This window comes from Sturnira hondurensis, unplaced genomic scaffold (genome assembly GCF_014824575.4).
Source record: "Sturnira hondurensis isolate 20B ecotype Veracruz unplaced genomic scaffold, ASM1482457v3 Scaffold0017338, whole genome shotgun sequence".
Taxonomy (NCBI): domain Eukaryota; kingdom Metazoa; phylum Chordata; class Mammalia; order Chiroptera; family Phyllostomidae; genus Sturnira; species Sturnira hondurensis.
The window spans coordinates 717,473-738,113 of record NW_028089969.1 but is presented as its reverse complement, the minus strand read 5'-3'; the positions used below and the strand labels follow the sequence as shown (position 1 = coordinate 738,113).

Here is a 20,641-nt window from a genome sequence, read left to right as displayed (position 1 = left end):
TTTGTACTTGTTCCTGTGAATCCTTCCCCTTTTACCCTGTGATTCTCTCCCCTCTCCCCTCTGGTCCCTGTCATCCTGTTGTATATTTCAGTGTCTTTGGTCATATTTTGCTTGCTTGTTTGTTCTGTTGTTTAGGTTCCTAATAAAGGTGAGATCATATGGTATTGGTCTTTCACCGCCTGGCTTATTTCACTCAGCATAATGCTTTCCAGTTCCATCCATGCTGTTGCAAAGGGTAGGAGCTCCTTCTTTCTTTCTACTGCATAGAATTCCATTGTGTAAATGTACCATAGTTTTTTGATCCATTCATTTACTGACAGGCACCTAGGTTGCTTCCAGCACTTGGCTATGGTAAATTGTGCTGCTGTGAACATGGGGTGCATAGGTTCTTTTAGATTGGTGTTTCAGGGTTCTTAGGATATAATCCCAGCAGTGGAATTGCTGGGTCAAAAGACATGTTCATTTTTAGTTTTCTTAGAAAATTCGAGCCCTGGCTGGTGTAGCTCAGTGGATTGAGCACAAGCCTGCGAACCAGAGGATCGCTGTTCGATTCCCAGTCAGGGCACATGCCTGGGTTGCAGGCCAGTTCCCTGCAGGCCATTTCCCAGCAGGGGACACACAAAAGGCAACCATACATTGATATTTCTCTCCCTCTCTCCTTCCCCACTAAAGATAAATAAATAAAATATTTAAAAAACAAAAAAGGAAATTCGATACTGTTTTCCATAGTGGTTGTACCAATCTGCAATCCCACCAACAGTGAACTAGGGTCCCCTTTTCCCCACAACCTCTCCAACATTTGTTGTTTGTTGCTTTGTTTATGATGGCTATTGTGACCAGTGTAAAGTGGTATCTCATTGTGGTTTTAATTTGCATCTCTCTTATAGCTAGCAATATTGAGCATCTTTTCATGTGTCTCTGGATCCTCTGTATGTCCTCCTTGGAGAAGTGTCTGTTCAAGTCCTTTGCCCATTTTTTAATTGGGTTTCTTGTCTTCTTAGAGTGGAGTCATGTAAGTTCTTTGTATATTTTGGAGGTTAAACTTTGAGGTATCATTGGCAAATATGTTTTCCCAAACAGTTGCTTCTCTTTTTATCTTAATACTGTTTTCTTTAGCCATGCAGAAGCTTTTAATTTTGGTGAAATCCCATTTGTTTATTCTTTCCTTTATGTCCCTTGCTCTAGGGGACGTCCCAGTAAAAATATTGCTGCATGAAATATCTGAGATTTTCCTGCCAATGTTCTCCTCTAGGACTTTAATGGTGTCACGGCATCTGTTTTTCAACATCCTCTGCAGTCTTTGTCTTCCAAACTTCATATAAGCTGTTTACTCTCTTCTTCAGAAGATCGGCTAGGTATCCCTGTTGGGTGCACAAGCAAGTGGGTTTACCTCCTACCAGCCTCACCACCATCTTCCAGTCCTGTGTTTTCTTTTAATTGAAAAAACATTTTTGAAATTTGATTAGGCAAACCATATAACTGATAAGAGGTTAGTATCCAAAATCCATATAACAAACATACAGCTCAATAGCAAACAAACAAAAACAATTTAAAAATCGGCAAAGGACTTGAAGACATACAGATGGCCAGTAAGTATAGGTAAAAGGCACTCAACATCACTAGTCATCAGGGAACTGAAAATCAAAACCAAGTGAAATAACATCTCACACTAGTTAGGATGTTTACAAAAAGACAGGAAAAAACAAGTGTTGCTAAGGTATGGAGAAAAAGGAACCCTTGTACAGTGTTGGTGGAATGTTTATTGGTGTAGCTACTATGGAAAACAGTATGAGTCTTCTCAAAAAAAACCCAATTAAAAAATAGAACTATATGATCCAGCAATTCCACTTCTGTATGTACATTTGACCCTTGGACAACATGGATTTGAACTATGCTAGTTTAATTACATGTGAATTTTTTTAATGTGTGATACCATGGATGAACCAGGTGGACATTATACAAGGTGAAATAAGCCAGACTCAGAAAGACAAATATTCTGTGATATCACTGTGAGGTAGGGAAATGGGGAGATATTGGTCAAAGAGTACAAACTTTCAGTTATAAGATGAATAAGTTCTGGGGATTTAATGCACAGCATGGTGACTATAGTTAATAACACTGTATAATATACTTGAAATTTCTTGAGAATGTACCTTAAATATATACAATTTTTGTTTGTCAGTTTTACCTAAAAAGCTAGGGAATAATATTTTTTAGGTGTCCAGTATTGATCACTAAATATGCATTGGCTTTATACATTTTTGGTTGTGGACTTATATCATCATTAGTGGGTCTGCTTAAGATAAAAATATAAAAAAGTGTGTTGCATTTTCAAGAATCAAGGTATTTAAACCTTTTGTCCATTGAGGGCTCCCAGAGTTTCAAAATAATAAGTGGTTTTCTAAATGTGTTCTTTATGATTATCAGTGATGCATCTGCTTGTCACTTCAACCTGATATATTCACAGATAAATAAATTTTTTTCAACTTGTAGGTTGTGGGTAGGATGTAAGGCAAAATAGATAGGTGTTTCTGCTTCATGGTAGCCATTGTTATTTTCTGGTTGTTTTGTTTTGTTTTGTTTTGTTTTTTGTCTTTGGCTAATTCTTTGTGGTTCACTTGAGTACATGTATATACTGAGCACCTGTGCAAGGGACTGGGCACGTGGAGGGTGTAGTGTTAATTGGTGATATGTGAGAATGTTTTCAAGTTTTAGACTAACAGGCCAAGATTTTGATTAGTTTAGTGTGTGTGTGTGTGTGTGTGTGTGTGCGCATATATATATGTGTGTATACATATATATATGTATACACGCACATTTAATCATTCAAATCATTCAAAAACAGTATTTTAAAAATTACTATTATCAATATAACACAGCTTTCTAAGTATTTTAAAAACAAATATTTTTGTAAAGTGTAAATGCAAAGGATTTTAACACATGGTACATTGTACATGAAGTAGTTTATTGAGATGTCTTTAATTTAATCCTCAGGTTAAACTATAGAACTATGCTATAGCCATCCACCTTTTTCTGTATATTTGTAGTCCTGATAGTGGAAATTGAATGGGATATTATTCAGAATATTGAGTTGTAGATATGTAAAATATTTCAGTTGATTTTTCCAAATGTCTAAGTAAAATGTATTAATTATGACAAATAACTTTACTCACCTTTAAGAACAAAGGTGTAGAAACTTAACATCTCTTATTTAGAAGTCACTTGTTTAAGACATGTGTCTCAAAAGATCAAGTTCTACAACTGATCTGATTTACTTCTGGGTCTACTGTTTGTGTTCTTATAGAAATTATTTATCAGTGCAGCTCAGAGAGCTTGTTTCAGGTTGTGTTTGTATTAATATGGAAGTGTGTAACTTCACTAATCTGTCAGTAGAAAGGTATTTGCACAAAGCTATTTTTCTTCCTACTAGTAAAGACTTTCACTGACTCACATCCATACTGTCATGCTATCTCCCTCATGAGCACTGATGTACATTTTGTAATCAGGATCCAGGATACAGTTTCTGACTAGTGAGGAAACTGAATTTAATGCTCTTGTTGGGGAACGGAACTTGGAATCATGGCCCTATTTTTAGTCCATCCTCTCAAGCTATTTTGATAGAAAGAACATTAAAGTAAAAGCATATGAAAAATAGCTAGAAAGATATGTACCGTTCTGTTCAGGAGTAGAATAGAAAGTAATCGGAAAGTCTGATTAAATTGTTTCATACAATAAATATTTTTTAAAAATATCTTAGGTAACATGAAATCCCACAGATAGGGGTGGTGCCATATAGGCCTCCAGCTCTGCTGCTGGTTGCATGCCCTCCTTAAACCAAGGTCTAGTAGTCACAGGTTGACTAGGCTCAAGCAGCCTTTACACCTAAATATTACCAGAGGGCCATCCTGGTGTCATTCGAGGCTGGAAGGAGGAATACAGGGAAAAAGAGGGGAGTAGATGTTCAGACTTGTCAAACACCCTGAAATCAAATTGGATGACCTCATTTGGGGAGGGAACTGGGCCTGGGAGCAGCAGCTCAGGTTTTTTGCTTCTTACTAATTTTATCTCTTAGTTGACACGAAATAGTGAGTGACATTGACCAAAAAATCAAAACTCATAATTAATGACTAACTGATCACTGACTGTGAGCAATTAAAATCGTATTTAAGATTGGTAAGTACACAAGAAATCTTAACATTCAGATAAGAAAATACTTGAAAAAGATTTTATCAAGTTTTACAACAATTCTAAAATTTTACATGGTATTTTCAATAAAAATTGTGAAGCATAAAGAATGTCTAACCTATCAAAATAAAAATGAACCACTGGTGCTAGAGGAATAACCAACTTTTCCTTTTTTTCTCCAATAAATCTATAAAATTATTAGAATATGATGAGGTAATCAAAGAGTAGGTCACCAAAAGTAGTAGAGGTGAAAGGGGTTATGGAGGTTTTTATATGAGACTGGAAAATAAATATGACAGAATTGCCACAACTGTGCCTTTTGAGTGGTCAGAATGAGGGTGTAAGGTTGTTATATTTTTGTGGGATTCTGGGGTTTTCTTAAGTTTCTTTTCAAAACTTTTTTTGGCAATACATTACTTTAAAAAGAGAAGACATAAGAGCAGGAATCAGAGACAGACCTGAGCTCTACAAAAACTCTTCTACGTGCTACTCTGTGAGTGTAGTGGATATCCTTTTTGCTCTGAGCCTGAGTTTGAGGTACAGAATGTGAATTGGATCACCAGTCCTTCCTATTACCTAGGTTTTGTGCAAGGATGAAGATAAGAGGTGAAAGATATTTTAAATGATAAAATGACTAATAAGCATAGTATTATTTATTCCATTCACACTTATAATTTTACACACTTTTTGGAAGGGATGTATCTTATATATAATTTTCCAAAATGATAGAACTAAAGCAAACCTACATTTTCTTCAATTCTACATAATAGTTATTTTTGCCCTAAATCACACAGCCATTTACTCTTCATTTTAATTATTTGAAATGCATTCTTATAAACAGATTCCATATCTATGGTACAGAGTACTTAAGTAATTTTGTGACACATTGAATAACAGCTATACCCAGAAACTTTAATGATAATCGTATAATCCAGCAATTTTCAACCTTTTTCATCTCATGGCACACATAAACTAATTACTAAAATTCTATAGCACACCAAAAAACTATTTTTGCCAATCTGACAAAAATAGGTATAATTTTAATTGATTTACAAAACAAAATAATAATTATAGTAATTACCTCCTTTTGGTCCAGAGTGACATTTTAAAAACTCAGATACCTGGCTCTGGCTAGTGTGGCTCAGTTGGTTGCAGCATCCTTTCATAAATCAAAAGGTTGCAAGTTCAATTCCCAGCCAGAATATATACCTGGTTGCAGGTTCAGTCTTTGGTTGGAGCACATGTGAGAGACAACCAGTCGATGTTTCTCTCTCACACTGATATTTCTGTTCCTCTTGCTCTCCCTCCCTTCCTCTCTCTAAAACCAATAAGCGTGTCCTCTAGTGTGGATGAAGAAAAATCAGGTACTTATATTTGTATATAAGGATGTCTGATACCACAAATTAACCAATTAGACTCAACCTTATTATACAATGAGACCAATAAGGTACAACTGTATTATATGACTTATACTGACAGTCTAAGAGAAAAGAGGTCAGTGTCCCAGACTAACTAGTCAGGTATTGCATGTTTTAAAGGTTCTTGCTGTACAAAGTTTGAAAATGACCTTTAAGATCAGATGAATCTTTTACTTTTTGTCTTTTTTTCAGGTGAATGGTGATATTCCTCCTCGGTTAAAAAAAAGTGCTCATGAAATCATTCTGGACTTCATCAGATCAAGACCTCCTTTAAATCCAGTATGTAATTTGATACATTCCTCTTGATTGGAGTTCACAGAATAAATTATTCTCCTGTGGAGTGTTATCTCTAGAACTTAGCTCTTAAAGTGGTTCATTTTTACACTAAGAGTTTATTCACAGAATGATGACTCCCAACTATACATTACATTTAAGTCACAGGAAGATACTTAACATTTGTTTAGTATGAGGCTATCTTAGGATACTTTAATTTAGAATAACCTGGGTTATGGTAGAAAATCTGGACAAATACTTCCTAGAATAATGGCTAAATACAATACCAAATTGTTCCTGGTATGGATTGCCTGCTCTTCCAGTTTACTTTATAGTGCTTTGATTTACTTTATAACCTCCTTGATTAAATTGTCATTTCAAAACTGTTTTTCAATAAATGCACCCTCCTGTCACCTATTTTTATATTAATTATCTTCTGTTAACAGAGTTGTTTCTAATGACCATGGAATCAGAATATTTTAATATAGATGAACATTGGTTTGTGGTTCCTTTGTTCCTCAATTCTTTTCCTCTTCACTCAATAGCCAGTGCTTACCAATGCCTCATAAACCTGTGTACATTCATTAATCTGGAAGGAAATGGTGTCTCTGTCCTAGTTTGCATATATCTGAAGCATAATTAACAATCCCTTTTATAAATCTTTTTAAAAGAAGGGACAGAGGCCATCTAGGAAATAATTCTAAGAATGCCAGTCATGGTAGAGAACAGAGAGCATGGAGTCAAGGGAACCTGGATTTACATACCAGCTAGAAAATTTAGCAGCCACACGTCTCTGAGAAAGTAAATCAGCCTGCTGGAACCTTTCTTTATTCAACTATAGAACGGAGATAATAATAATCTGAGAAGGTTTTGATGACTTAAAAATACTAGTTTCAGAAACCACAATAATGTTAGATAAAGTATAGCTTGCATTTCAATTGACTGTCTGTCATGCTTGCATATAGGGGGCATAATTTTAACTTCATAAAATTGTCTCTTTAAAATTAGTCGAGCACATATGACTGAATAATTGTGAAATTCAGCAATTTCCTTATTGCTTTACGAATCTTGATAATGACCTAAAAATAGTCTTTTATCAACAGTGTTGTCATCAGGAAAAGCATTTTATTAAATCTAGCACCTATTTATGATAAAAACTCTCAGTAAATTGGGAATAGAAGGATGATACCTCAGCATAATAAAGGCCACATACAAAGAATCTACAGCCAACATCATACTCAATGGGCAGAAACTAAAAGCATTTCCTCTAAGATCAGAACAAGACAGGGATGTCCTCTTTCCACTACTCTTATGCAGCATAGTACTGGAAGTTCTAGTCACAGCAACCAGACAAGAAGAAATAAAAGCCAACCAGATTGGAAAAGAGGAAGTAAAACTGTCGTTATTCATAGGCAATGTGATATTGTACATAGAAAACCCTGTAGGCTCCACAAAAAAACTACTAGACCTAATAAATGAATTTGGCAAAGTAGCAGGATACAAAATCAATTTTCAGAAATTGATGGCATATTTATATACCAATAATGAGCTATCAGAAAGGGAAATTAAGAAAACAATCCCATTTACTATTGCAACAACCAAAAAAAATGAGGTATCTAGGAACAAATTTAACCAAGGAGGTAAAAGACCTGTATTTGGAAAACTATAGGACACTGAAGAAGGAAATTGGAGAAGATACAAATAAATGGAAGAATATACTGTGTTCATGGCTTAGAAGAATTAATATCATTAAAATGTCCATACTGCAGAAAGCAGTCTACAGATTCAACACAATTCCTATGAAGGTACCAATGGCATATTTCATAGATCTAAAAAAAAGTTCCAAAAATTTATATGGAACCAAAAAAAGACCCTGAAGAGCCTCAGCAATCCTGAGAAAGAAGAACAAAGTTGGAGGGATTACAATACATGATACCAAACTATCCTGTAAGGCCACTGTAATCAAAACAGTCTGGTACTGGCATAAAAGCAGACACATAGATCAATAGAACTGAACAGGGAGCCTGGAAATAAAACCATGCCTTTATAGTCAATTAATATTTGACAGATGAGGCAAGAGCATACAATGGTGTAAACACAGCCTCTTCAATAAATAGCATTGAGAGAATTGTACTGGTACATGTAAAAAAATGGAACTAGACCACCATCTTACACCATACACCAGAATAAACTCAAAATGGATAAAAGACTTAAATGTAAATTGTGATACCATGAAAATCCTAGAAGAAAACATAGGCAGTAAAATTTCAGATAGCTAATGTGTCAGTATTTTTGCTGACATATCACATAGGGCGAGGGAAATAAAAAAGAATAAACAAATGGAACTACATCAAATTAAAAAGCTTCTGCATAGCTAAAGAAACCATCATCAAAATGAAAAGGGAACAAACCATATGGAAGAACATATTTGCCAACAACACATTAGACAAGGGTTTAATCTGCAAAATTTGTAAAGAATTCATACAACTCAACACAAGGAAGATAAGTAATCCATTAAAAAATGGGCAAAAGAGCTGAATAAACACTTCTCCGAGCAGAAAAGACAGATGGCCCATAGACATATGAAAAAATGCCCCAAATCACCTGCCATCAGACAGATGCAAATTAAAATCACAATAAGTAAGGTGTCATCTCACACCTGCTAAAATGGCTATCATCAATAAATCAACAAACAGCCAGTGCTGGTGAGGCTGTGGAGAAAAGGGAACCCTAGTGTACTGTTGGTGGGAATGCAGACTGGGGCAACCACTCTGGAAAACAGTATGGAATTTCCTCACAAAATTAAAAATGGAATTGCCTTTTGACCCAGCGATTCTTCTTCTGGAGATATATATATCCAAAGAATCCCGAAATACCAATTCAAAAGAATATCTACCACGCTGTGTTCACAGCAGCATTATTTATAATAGCCAAGGAAACAGCCTAAGTGCCCCTCAGTAGATGAGTGGATAAAAAAAGCTGTGGTACATTTACACAATGCAATATGACAGAACATTAAAAAAGAAGGAATTCTTACCTTTTGCGTCAGCATGGATAGAACCAGAGAATATTATGCTAAGTGAAATAAGCCAGGCAATGAAAGACAAATATCATACAATCTTACTTATAACTGAGAATCTAAGGAACAAAATAAATGAATGAGCAAAATAGGTTCAGAGGCACAGAAACAAGGAACAGTCTGACAACAGTCTGTAGGAGGGGAGGAGGGAGGTTGGGGTTGGTGAAGGAAGGTGAAGGGATTAGACAAAAAACATATGCATCACCTGTGGACATGAACAATGGTGTGGGGATTGACTATGGGAAGGAGGGGCCTAGGGGGAGGAAGGCAATGGAGAGAAAATTGAGACAACTGATAATAGCATAAACAATAAAAAATTTTAAATTAAAGGATGCTATAGAATATACAGTATTGTTATCATTACCTTTTGAAATAATAATAAGAAAAATAGTTACAATCAATAAAATATAATTTCATAATACTATACTATATGGAGGTACTTAACATTATTCAAAGGCAACTACTCAGAGTCTTCAACCATTATGTTTTTTTTTCAAGGCATCCGCCAGAAAACTAAAACCCACTCCACCACGGCCACGGAGCCTCCATGAAAGAATACTAGAAGAAATCAAATCAGAAAGAAAGCTGCGGCCCGTCTCACCAGAAGAGATTAGACGTAGCAGATTGGGTGAGTCAACTACTTGCCAAACTCATGGTGTAAAGTCACCCACTTGAAAAAGTGTCTTTATACAACCATCTTAGTGAAAAATAATGGCATAATGTTACAAAGTCAAGATAGTTCATGGAGTTCTCATTCTTTGTTTCTTTCTTTCTCTCTCTCCCACTCACACACACTCTCCCTTACTTAAAATTTATACTTGATATTCATAGAATACGAAATTCTCTCCCTTTATGATACTGAACTCTACAAGAGCATCATGGCATAGTACAAAGAGCTCTGCCAATCTCTAAATTATGGTTTTAGGAAATGTCTTTACCTCTCTGAGTGTCTATTTCTTTGTCAGCAAAAGAAGGATAAAAATTCCTCTAAACTTTCATTATGGCTTTTATGTAAGAATAAGATTATGGTCAGAATACTTTATAAATTCTAATACATATACAAAGATAAGTCATGTTTTAAAATAAAGATGACAGTTTTAATTCAAGTTTTTATTGTCATAATTATGGGTTCAAAGATAGGTATAATGTAATGAAAGCATCAATTATTATCTAATGTCACTTATTCCCAAACTTCCTTTATATTTATTTTATTTAATGTTTTTAATGTATACTATAAAAACACATTGATTTATATTTATAGATAGACTTTATCATAAAATATTTGTAAACATTTTGTCTATACAACTTTCCAATTTATAAGATGCCAAAAGACTCAGAGAAACTCCCTTTAGGAAAATAGATTATAGTGGCACCTGAATAGGAAAGGAATCAGTTCTATGACACCACACTCTCCTAGTTTTCTCCTCTGATCTTTTTCTACTTTTTTGATACTTTTCTTGATCCTTCAAGTTTCTATCTTGGGCTTACTTCTTCCTTTCAACCATACACTTTTTTATGGTTTCTGTTTCTGGCTATCTTCCAGTTTCAATCTACAGCACAAATTTCTCCTAAAGTTCGGACTCATACATCCATCTGTCTTCTAGATAGGGCCTCCTTAGATCCTACAAGCAAGACAGGCCCAACAAGTCCACAAGTGAACTCATCTGCTGTCTCCCCCAACCATCTCCTCCCTTTTTCCATCTCAGTGTGCCCAAGACAAACCTCAGCATCATCTTTCACTTTTAACAGCCAAGCTCAGTTGGTTTTACTTCTGGATCTTTCTAATGTTCCACTCGTTAGCCCCACAGCCACCATCTTAACCCAGGCTGTCATCTTATCTTCTCTTGTCACATTTATTGCATCATTTCTTACTGCTCTCCCTACATCCAGCTCTAAACTCCTCAATCTCTCTATATTAATATTCTTTGACTCTCAGCATGTCTGTTACATTATGACCTTCATGATGACAGAAACCCATGTCTGTCTGGTCCATTATTGTGTCCCTAGTCCCTACTACAGGCACTAGGCTATAAAAAGTACTTCCATAGGTACTGAAAATTTTAAATGTACCTTGCAATTACAGAGCTACAAAGTAAAGTTATATCAATTTATCCCTGTCTAATTGATATGGCAGCAAGTGTTATCTTTTAAAAATGATGTTTAAACTATGCAAAGTGATAAATCTATACAAGCATTAATATAATAATGAATCAAAATATATAAACCAGAGTTCTTATCCTGGGAGTCCTTGAATGAGCCTAAGGAGGGTTGGTGAATCCCCTGAAATATATTTTTTAAAATGTATACATATTTTACAAAGTATATGTATGAGGTCTGTCCGGAAAAAGGCCAACCATTGTTAATATAACAAAAACAACTTGTATGACATTGATGTAACCTGGCAGCCAAGGAGAGTGGACTGGGATCCTCATGCGTGAACAATGACAGCTTCACTGAACTAGTCAGCAGGGGTAGATGATGCCATTGAGTGAGCATGTGTATTGTGTGTGCCAATCACATTCAAAATGACTAAGTGGGTAGAGCAACGAATCTGCATAAAATTTTGTGTTAAGCTTGGACATTCCTCCATGGAAACTATTTGTAAGATTGAGAAGGCTGCAGCTGTGGGCAGTTGGTGATTGACAGCTTCATCACAACCAAGTACCTGCTCATGCGTCACATCTTACGCAGTTTGTAAAACATCAAATCTCCCAAGTAACTCAGCCTCCATACAACCCAGATTTGGCACCCTGCAACTTTTAGCTTTTACCAAAACTAAAAAGCACCTTCGAAAGGGGAAGATTTTAGACTGTTGACAGGATTCAGGAAAATATGATGAGGCAGCTGATGTGTAAAGTTCTAAGGTGCATACTTTGAAGGGGACTGAGGCATTTTCCTATGCACAATGTTTCTTATTTCTTTTATCTTCTTCAGTAAATGTTTATTTTTCACAGTCCATGGCCGGATACCTCTGGACAGTCCTTGTATATACATTTTTCTTGAGTGAAGAGAATTAGAACCACTATGAAAAAATAAGGAAATAGCATTGTAGGATGGTTGTTTTAGACTACATTTTTTTTCATTACCATACCTTGAGAAGGAATAATGGAGGTAATGGAAAAGATTTCAACAAAGCTATAAAGTAAAACAAATAGATTGCCATGAGAAAAGTAACCTTCATGATTTGCAGGAGTGGAGAAGTAACTAGGCTTAGGCTTAGGGGTGATAAACTTTAATGGAAGTAGTTCCAATAGAGTAGAGAAAGGAACAAGAAAAGCATAATGTGCTTGTATTACTTTGATGGTGTATGACAGAGTTTCTTTGTTTTTCCAATAGTTTTTTGAACCTTTATTTTCTATTAAACATTGTGTCAGCTGTTGGGATTCAGAGAAGAATAGGGCGTTGTCCCTGCGCACAAATGCTTACAGAAGTGTGGCTCTGGAGTGTCATGCATCTTCATGTTGCAAGAGATATACATGAGTGTTAACAGCAGCAAGAGAGCATTAAGTGAGGCCATTTGAGGGAGTTTTAAGAAAGAGACTAGCAGTCATTGGAAGCATCAGGGAGACCCTCTCAAATTGCATGGAAGATCATCACAGCTTTTGTCACATATTCTTCTGTTTTATTTTAAACAAATGATATGCTAATAGAAGGCATATTTTACAAAAATATCAATTTTATATTGATTATATTTTAATATTATTCCTTGGAATTTCACAACAACCATAATTGAGCTATATAGAATATCATTGTTCTATGAGTCTTACTTCTAGAATTCTGCCTTCAAAGTAATCTTAAATTTTAATTGAACAGTAAAGAATTTAGGCTCGCCCTGGCTGGTATAGCTCAGTGGATTGAGCACAGGCCCTCAAGCAAAGGGTCATCGGTTCGATTCCCAGTCAGGGCACATGCCTGACTGGATTGCAGGCTAGGTCCCCAGTGGGGGACACATGAGAGGCAACCACACATTGATGTTTCTCTCTGACTCTTTCTCCTTCCCATCCCCTGTCTCTAAAAATAAATAAATAAAATATTTTTTTAAAAAGGATTTAGGCTCATTATTTCTGTAGATGTATATTGGCTCTTACACTTTTGCTTTGGGAAATTTTGTTACGATAAGGTTGGCAGAATTAACGTGAAGAAATGTTTCCCTAAATATTTTATAACCGTTCCTCTCCATGTGATTGCAAGTAGATACCTACTGTTGAAATGGGGGAAATCCGTAAATGTGTAAAGAAGAAATGTTACTCATAATTTCAACAGCAAGAAGCATTCCTTGCAAATCCACTTGTGCACTAGGAAATGGAAACAAAGACTGTATGTACAGTATTCTGCTGTCTCATTTAACATTATATGTAGCATGCATATCTTCCCATGTAATTAAAGATGACTCAATATTATTTATAAGGACATAATATCCTTATATATGGCTAAATTTTGTTTTATTTACCTATCCCCCTATTGCTTTACAGACTATTTTTTTCACGTAAGTCTGAAATTACTATTCTACGTAGTGTTCATATCTGATCATTTTCTCTTTCCTAACATCTCATACAGTATTGAGGTTTTGGGTTTCAAATGTAAGTTGTTTCATTAAAATCTTCATTTTCCAACATGGTTGGTGTGGCTCAGTGGATTGAGTGCCAGCCCGACAGCCCAAGGGTTGCCAGTTCATTTCCCAGTCACGGCAAATGCCTGGGTTGTGGGCTGTGTCCCCAGTGGGGAGCAACACAAGAGGCAGCCACACATTGATGTGTCTCCCAATGTTTCTCCCTCCTTCCCCTCTCTCTAAAAATAAATAAAGAAAATCTTTTTTAAAAATTAGAGAGTTCTGGCCAAGATTAAGGGATAGGTAGAAACTCTTTGCTTCCTCACACATCCAAAGGGAGGATAACAACCAATATAAAAACAGTAAACAACCAGAAGTGCCAGAAAATCAAACTGCATGGAATCCAACAACGAAGGAATTAAAGAAACATTTCGTCAGACCAGTAGGAAGGAGATGGGCAGGCAAGGAGACCCATGGCAAGGCGGCAGACCACGTGGGCAGGGCTCAGATGTTAGGCTCAGAGGTCCAAAGGCAAGGGAGCGGACCACATGAGCAAGGCAGGGCTGCCTGAATGGGAAACTGAGACTCAAAGCTAGCCATAAACTACTGCGGGGATTGCCACAGTAGGAAACTCCCAGTCTCGCACAAGAGTTCATTGAAAAGTGGAGCCAGTACCAAGCAAGTGAGCCTACACTCATTATTCTTTCTCTGACCCATCCCCGACAGACAATGCCAAAACACAGCAAAGAGGGTTGCCCTGCCATGGACAATACCTAAGACCCCCACTTTGAAACATATTAGGTGTGCCAAGACAAAGAAATACGGCCCAAATGAAAGAAAAGATCAAACTCCAGAAAAAGAGCTAAGGGACAAGGACATAGCCAACCTATCTGATGCAGAGTTCAAAACACTGGTAACCAGCATGCTCACAGAACTGACTGACTTCGGCTGAAAAATGAAGGAACAAATGAAAACTACATAAAGCAGAATATTCAGGAAACCAACAGTGAAGGGAAGGAAACCAGGACTCAAAGTAACAATTTGGAACAAAAGGAAGAAATAAACATCCAATCAGAACATAAGGAAGAAACAAGAACTCAAAAAAAATGAGGAGCGGCTCAGGAACCTCTGGGACAACTTTAAATGTTCCAGTATCTTAATCATAAGGGTACTAGAAGGAGAAGAACAAGAGCAAGAAGTTGAAAACTTATTTGAACAAACAATGAAGGAAAATTTCCCCAATCTGGTAAACGAAATAGACTTCCAGGAAGTCCAGGAAGCCCAAAGAGTCCCAAAGAAGTTGGACCCAAGGAAGCACACACCAGGGCACATCATTAAGTACATTACCCAAAATTAAAAATAAAGAGAATCTTAAAAGCAGCAAGAGGAAAAAAGGAGACAGTTATCTACAAAGGAGTGCTATATGTCTATCAGCTGATTTCTCAAAAGAAACCTTACAGACAAGAAGAGACTAGAAAGAAGTATTTGAAGTCATGAAAGGCAAGGACCTACATCCAAGATTGCTCTATCCAGCAAAGCTATCATTTAGAATGGAAGGGTAGAGGAAGTGCTTCCCAGATACAGTCAAGTTAAAAGAGCTCATCATCACCAAGCCCTTACTCTATGAAAGGTTAAAGGGACTTAGATCTAAGAAACTGAAGAGATCACAAACCATGAACAGTAAAATGACAAGAAACTCACAACTATCAACAACTAAACCTAAAACAACAAAAACAAACGCTGAGCAAACAGCTAGAACAGGTACAGAATCAGATAAATGGATAATACATGGAGGGTTTTCAGTGGGTGGGGGGAGGGGAAGATTGCAGGGGGAAAAAGCTACAGGGAATAAGAAGTATAATTGGTAGGCATAAAATAGGCAGGGAGATGTTAAGAATAGTATAGGAAACAGAGAACTCAAAGAACTTATGTGTACAACCCATGGACATGAACTAAAGGGCGGAATGCTGGAGGGTTGGGGGTGCAGGGCAAAGGAGGGATAAAGAGGGGAAAATTGGGAAAACTGAAATAGTATGCTAATAGTATATCAATAAAATGTACTTTTAAAAATCACTTTCCTAAACTTCTTAGTTCCTACAGTGCTTGATGGCTGACCACTTTGTGGTATGTAGATCTTGGAAAAGAATCTGAACCTCATCTTCCAAGAAATAATAGCATTTCTTTCTTGTATAAGTCAGTCTTGTTTCAAAAGATATGTTCATGTACCACAGAAGACCAGGATAAGAAGGTGTTACAGAAGAGTAATGAGAGTTTTGACAGTGTATAGTATTTTTTTCTTTTTAAAAATACATATTATTGACTATGCTATTACAGTTGTCCCATGTTTTTCTCCCTTTTATTCCCCTACATCCTGCACCACTGCCTCTGACCAGCATTTCCTATACTATGTTTAACCTCCCCCTATCTATTTTGTACCTACCATTTATGCTTCTTATTCCCTGTACCTTTTCCCCCATTCTCCCCCTTTTTACTTCCCACTGATAACCATTCATGAGATCTCCAGTTGTGTGATTCTGTTCCTGTTCTAGTTGTTTGCTTAGTTTAAATTTTTTTTTATTTTTAGGCTCAGTTGTTGATAGTTGTGAGTTTGTTGTCATTTTACTGTTCATACTTTTATCATCTTTTTCTTAGATAAGTCCCTTTACATTTTATATAATAAGGGCTTGGTGATGATGAACTCCTTTAACTTGACCTTATCTGGGAAGCACTTTTGTGCCCTCTCATTCTAAATTAGAGCTTTGCTGGATACAGCAATCTTGGACGCAGGTCCTTGCCTTTCATGCTTTTGAAACTTCTTTCCCGACCCTTCTTGCCTACAAATGTTCTTTTGACAAATCAGCTGATAGTCTTATGGGAACTTCTTTGCAGGTAACTCCTTGCCTCCTGCTGCTTTTAAGATTCTCTCATCTTTAATCTTGGGTAATGTACTTAATGATGTGCCCTGGTGTGTGCTTCCTTGGGTCCAACTTCTTTGGGACTGTCTGAGCTTCCTGGAAGTCTATTTTAGGGAATTCTCCTTCATTATGTTTTCAGATAACTTTTCCACTTGTTGCTCTTCCTGTTCTCCTTCTGGCACCCCTATGGTTCAGACGTTGGAACATTTAAAGCTGTCCCAGAGGTTCCTAAGTCTTTCCTCTTTTTTTTTTTTTTTTGAATTCTTGTTTCTTCATTATCTTCTGGTTGAATGTTTATTTCTTCTTCTGCTCCATATTGTTGATTTGAGTCTTGGTTTTCTTCCCTTCACTATTGGTTCCCTGTATATTTTTTATTTCACTTTTCATAGCCTTTACTTTTTCCTTTATTTTGTGACTATTCTCAGCCATTTCTGTGAGCATCCTTGATAACCAGTGCTTTGATCTCTGCATCTAATAGGTTGGCTGTCTCTTCATTGCTTAGCTCCATTTTTGGAGCTTTCATCTGTTATTTCATTTGGGCCATATATTTTTTGTCTTGGTGTGCCTATTACATAGTAAATGGTGAAGCTTTAGGTGTTCTCCAGGGCGGGGAAACCCATGTCACTGCATTGAGACGCTGTATGTGGGAGAGGGGTCTGAGAGGGAACAATGCTCCTTGCTTGACTCTGGGCCGGCCTTCTGTCACTTCCCCTGATACCCACAAGCAAATTGGGCCCTTCTGGTGCTGATTCCCAGGTGGGTGGGCTTTTGTACATTGTAGGAGTCTCTACAACAAACTCTCTTGTGAGCCTGGGAATTTCTGCCCCCTCTGCAAACACCACATATTTTTATAGCCAGAGGTTTGAAGCTTTATTTCCCAGCACTGTAACCCTGTGCTGCATGGTCTGTCTCGCTCACCAGTTGTTCTTCCTGTTTTATCCACATGCAAATGTGGGACCACCCAGTCTGCCAGCTACCACCTCACTTATCTGGTCCTCCATGCGTAGCCTTGCCATGTGTACTCTCTGCCCTGGCTGCTCGAAATTTCCACCCCAACTATCAGCCTGTATGAATGTTTCTTCTTTAACTCTTTGGTTGTTGGACTTCTATATGGTTCAATTTTCTGGCAGTTCTGGTTATTTTTTGTTTTTAAAGTTGTTACTGTCCTTCTTCTGGTTATGCGAGGAGGCACAATGTATCTATCTACTCCTCCAGCTTTGACAATGTGTAGTATTTTATTTACATTATTGGGGAAATCTAGAGTCGATAGTATTTGATTTTAGAAGTGCAGATTTTTTTTCGTGATTATGTTGAGGGTTATTCCTAACATAAAATCCCTGAAGACGACTAAAATGCAGTACTTAAAAAGTTACGGTATAGTTTATATTAGGGTGAATAACTGAAATATTACTTCTTGATTGTCAGACAATAAGTATGATTGTTCACAAGTAGTTGCTTTATTTGCCTCACTTAAGATTTACATACCCTTTTTTGACATAAATGCTTTTTGATTCTGACATCTTGCTAAGTTGTGTTTGGGATGTAATTCAATCCTTTTTCTTCACATCATCTTTTGAAAATACTATATTGAGTCATTAATGATAAATACAATTTGTTCCTTTAAAAATGTCTTCCAAAAAATGTTGAGAGAGACTTACATGCTGTCAAATTTGGGTGTTAGAACTGTATAGGCAGACACCTGGAAAACATAATCTGGGGAGCTATTCTGCCTGATATTCCTGTACTTCCCTTCCTGTTAGGCCTGATGTTCTGTTCTCACCTAATCACAAAGGTTCTTTTCTTCCCTGATCCTAGGTCATAAAGTAGACAGTCCTGGTAAGAATTTTGGGCTGTAGTAAAAATACTGAGTTGGCCAAAAATGTTCATTTGGGTTTTTTTTTTGTTAGATGGCTTTAGTGTAGTGCTTTGTTGTCATTAACTTCATCTGAAAAATTTTGTTAGATTGTATTCTGACAGCTGTCATATCAGCATGCATTGAAAAACAATACTTGTCAAAATTGCTCAATTTTTGTGTTACCATTTTAATATCAAAAGTGGAAGAAAATACGCAACTTTTTTGGTATATTGTGCTTTATTATTTTGCAACTGAATACCAAAAAAAGAATTTGTGCAATGTATGGAAAAGGTGCTGTGACTTACCAGACATGTCAAAAGGGGTTTCTCAAGTGTCATACTGGAGATTTCTCACTGGATGATGCTCTGTGGTCTGGTGGTAGACCAGTTAAAGTTGATAGCAATCAAATCAAGACATTAGTTGAAAACAATGTTATATTGCATGGGAAATAACCAACATACTCAAAATATCCAAATCAATAAAGTAACTGGTGAAAATTGAAAATGTGTCTATTATTTTATGGAAAAAACTAAATGGACTTTTGGCCAACCAAATATATAACTCACCATCATAAATACCCAAATTCATCAAATGTTTATATAACCATTTTTAATATAATTTTTATTGTATTTTTCCCATTAACATTTAGTCCATTTATACTCCCCTCCCCTAGCAATTACCACAGTGTTGTCCATGTTTATGAGTCCTTTTTCCTTTCTACTCAATTCCTCCAACTCCCGACTCCTGCTGTCATCCTGCTCTCCATGTATGGGTCTATCTCCATTTTCCATGTTAGTTCACTTTCTTTGTTAGATACCACACATGAGTCAAATCATATGGTATTTCTCTTTTTCTGACTGGCTTATTTCCTTTAGCATAATGTTCTCCAGGTCCATCCATCGTGCCACAAAGGATAAAATTTTCTTCTTTTTTAAGGACGAGTAGTAGTCCATTGTGTAGATGTTCATAGTTATTTTATCTACTCATCTACTGACGGGCAGTTGGGCTGCTTCCATGTCTTGGTGATTATAAATAATACTGCAGTGAACATAGGGGTGCGTGTTCTTTCAAAGTAGTGTTTTGGGTTCCTTCATATATATTCCCAGAAGTGGGATCACTGGGTCAAAAAGCAGATCCATTTTTAATTTTTTGTGGTATCTTCATAGTGCTTTCCACAATGGCTGCACCAATTTGCATTCCCACCAACAGTGAAAAAGGGTTCCCTTTGCTCTGCCTCCTCAGCAGCAGTAGTTGTTTGTTGATTTATTGATGATACGCATTCTGACAGGTGTGAAATGATGTCTCATGGTGGTTTTAATTTGTATTTCTGTGTTGATTAGTGATGTTGAACATCTTTTCATGTGTCTTTGGCATCGCTATGTCCTTTCTGAAGAAGTGTCTATTCAGGCCGTTTGCCTATTTTTTAATTAAATTGTTTGTTTTCTTAATGTTGAGTTTTATAAGTTCGTTATATATGTTGGATATTAACCCCTTATCAGTTATATCATCGACAATTATGTTGTATTGAGTGGATTGTCATTTCATTTTGTTGAGGGTTGTGTTTGTTGTGCAAAATGTTTTAGTTTGGTGTAGTTCTATTTGTTTATTTTATTCCCCTTGACCAGGATGATATATCAGAAAATATTGCCACTAGAAATAAATAAGATTTTACTGCCTTGTTTTCTTTTAGGATTTTTATGGTTTCAGGTTTAACATTTAAGTCTTTGACCCATTTTGAGTTTATTCTTGTGTGTGGTATAAGAAAGTGGTCTAGTTTCATTTTCTGCACACCTGTCCAATTTTCCAAGTACCATGAATAAACTGTCTTTAGCCCATTGTAGGTGCTTGCTTCCCCTTTTGCATGTTAATGGACTATAAAGATGTGGGTTTATTTCTGGGTTCTCTATTCTTTTCCATTGATCTATTCATCTGTTTTTATATGTATAGTTTCATACATCTAATATCAAACCATACTGTAAGGCCACAGTAATTGATTAATGTCTAATTGATATTAGACAACGTTATTCCTCCAACTTTGTTCTTTCTGTGGATTGCTGTTGCTTTTTGGAGCCTTTTGTGGTTCAATATAAATTTTGAAATATTTGTTCTAGTTCAGTGAAATACTTCATTGGAATCTTGATAAGGATTGCAGTTGACAACCTAGATGAAATGGATGAATTTCTAGAAACACACAGTCTTCCAAAACGAAATAAGGGGGAATCAGAGAATTTGAATAGATAGATTACACCTAGTAAAACTGAAGCAGTAATCAAGAAACTCCCAACAAATAAAAGCCCTGGCACGGATGGCTTCGCAGGTGAATTTTACCAAACATTCTGAGAACTAACACCTCTCCTTTCATAAAAT

At 36.4% G+C, this 20,641-nt stretch overlaps 1 protein-coding gene across 5 annotated transcripts in view; it reads left to right on the top strand.

Moving 5' to 3' along the window:
• The window catches only part of SPIRE1 (spire type actin nucleation factor 1), a 300,883-nt gene that overhangs the window by 227,945 nt on the left and 52,297 nt on the right, over positions 1–20,641 (top strand). For all 5 annotated transcript variants that reach the window (XM_037067604.1, XM_037067603.1, XM_037067602.1 and 2 more), the window contains exons 7-8: positions 5,796–5,882; positions 9,454–9,583. In XM_037067604.1, the coding sequence (XP_036923499.1) occupies positions 5,796–5,882; positions 9,454–9,583 (217 nt within the window). The remainder of the gene's footprint in view (positions 1–5,795; positions 5,883–9,453; positions 9,584–20,641) is intronic.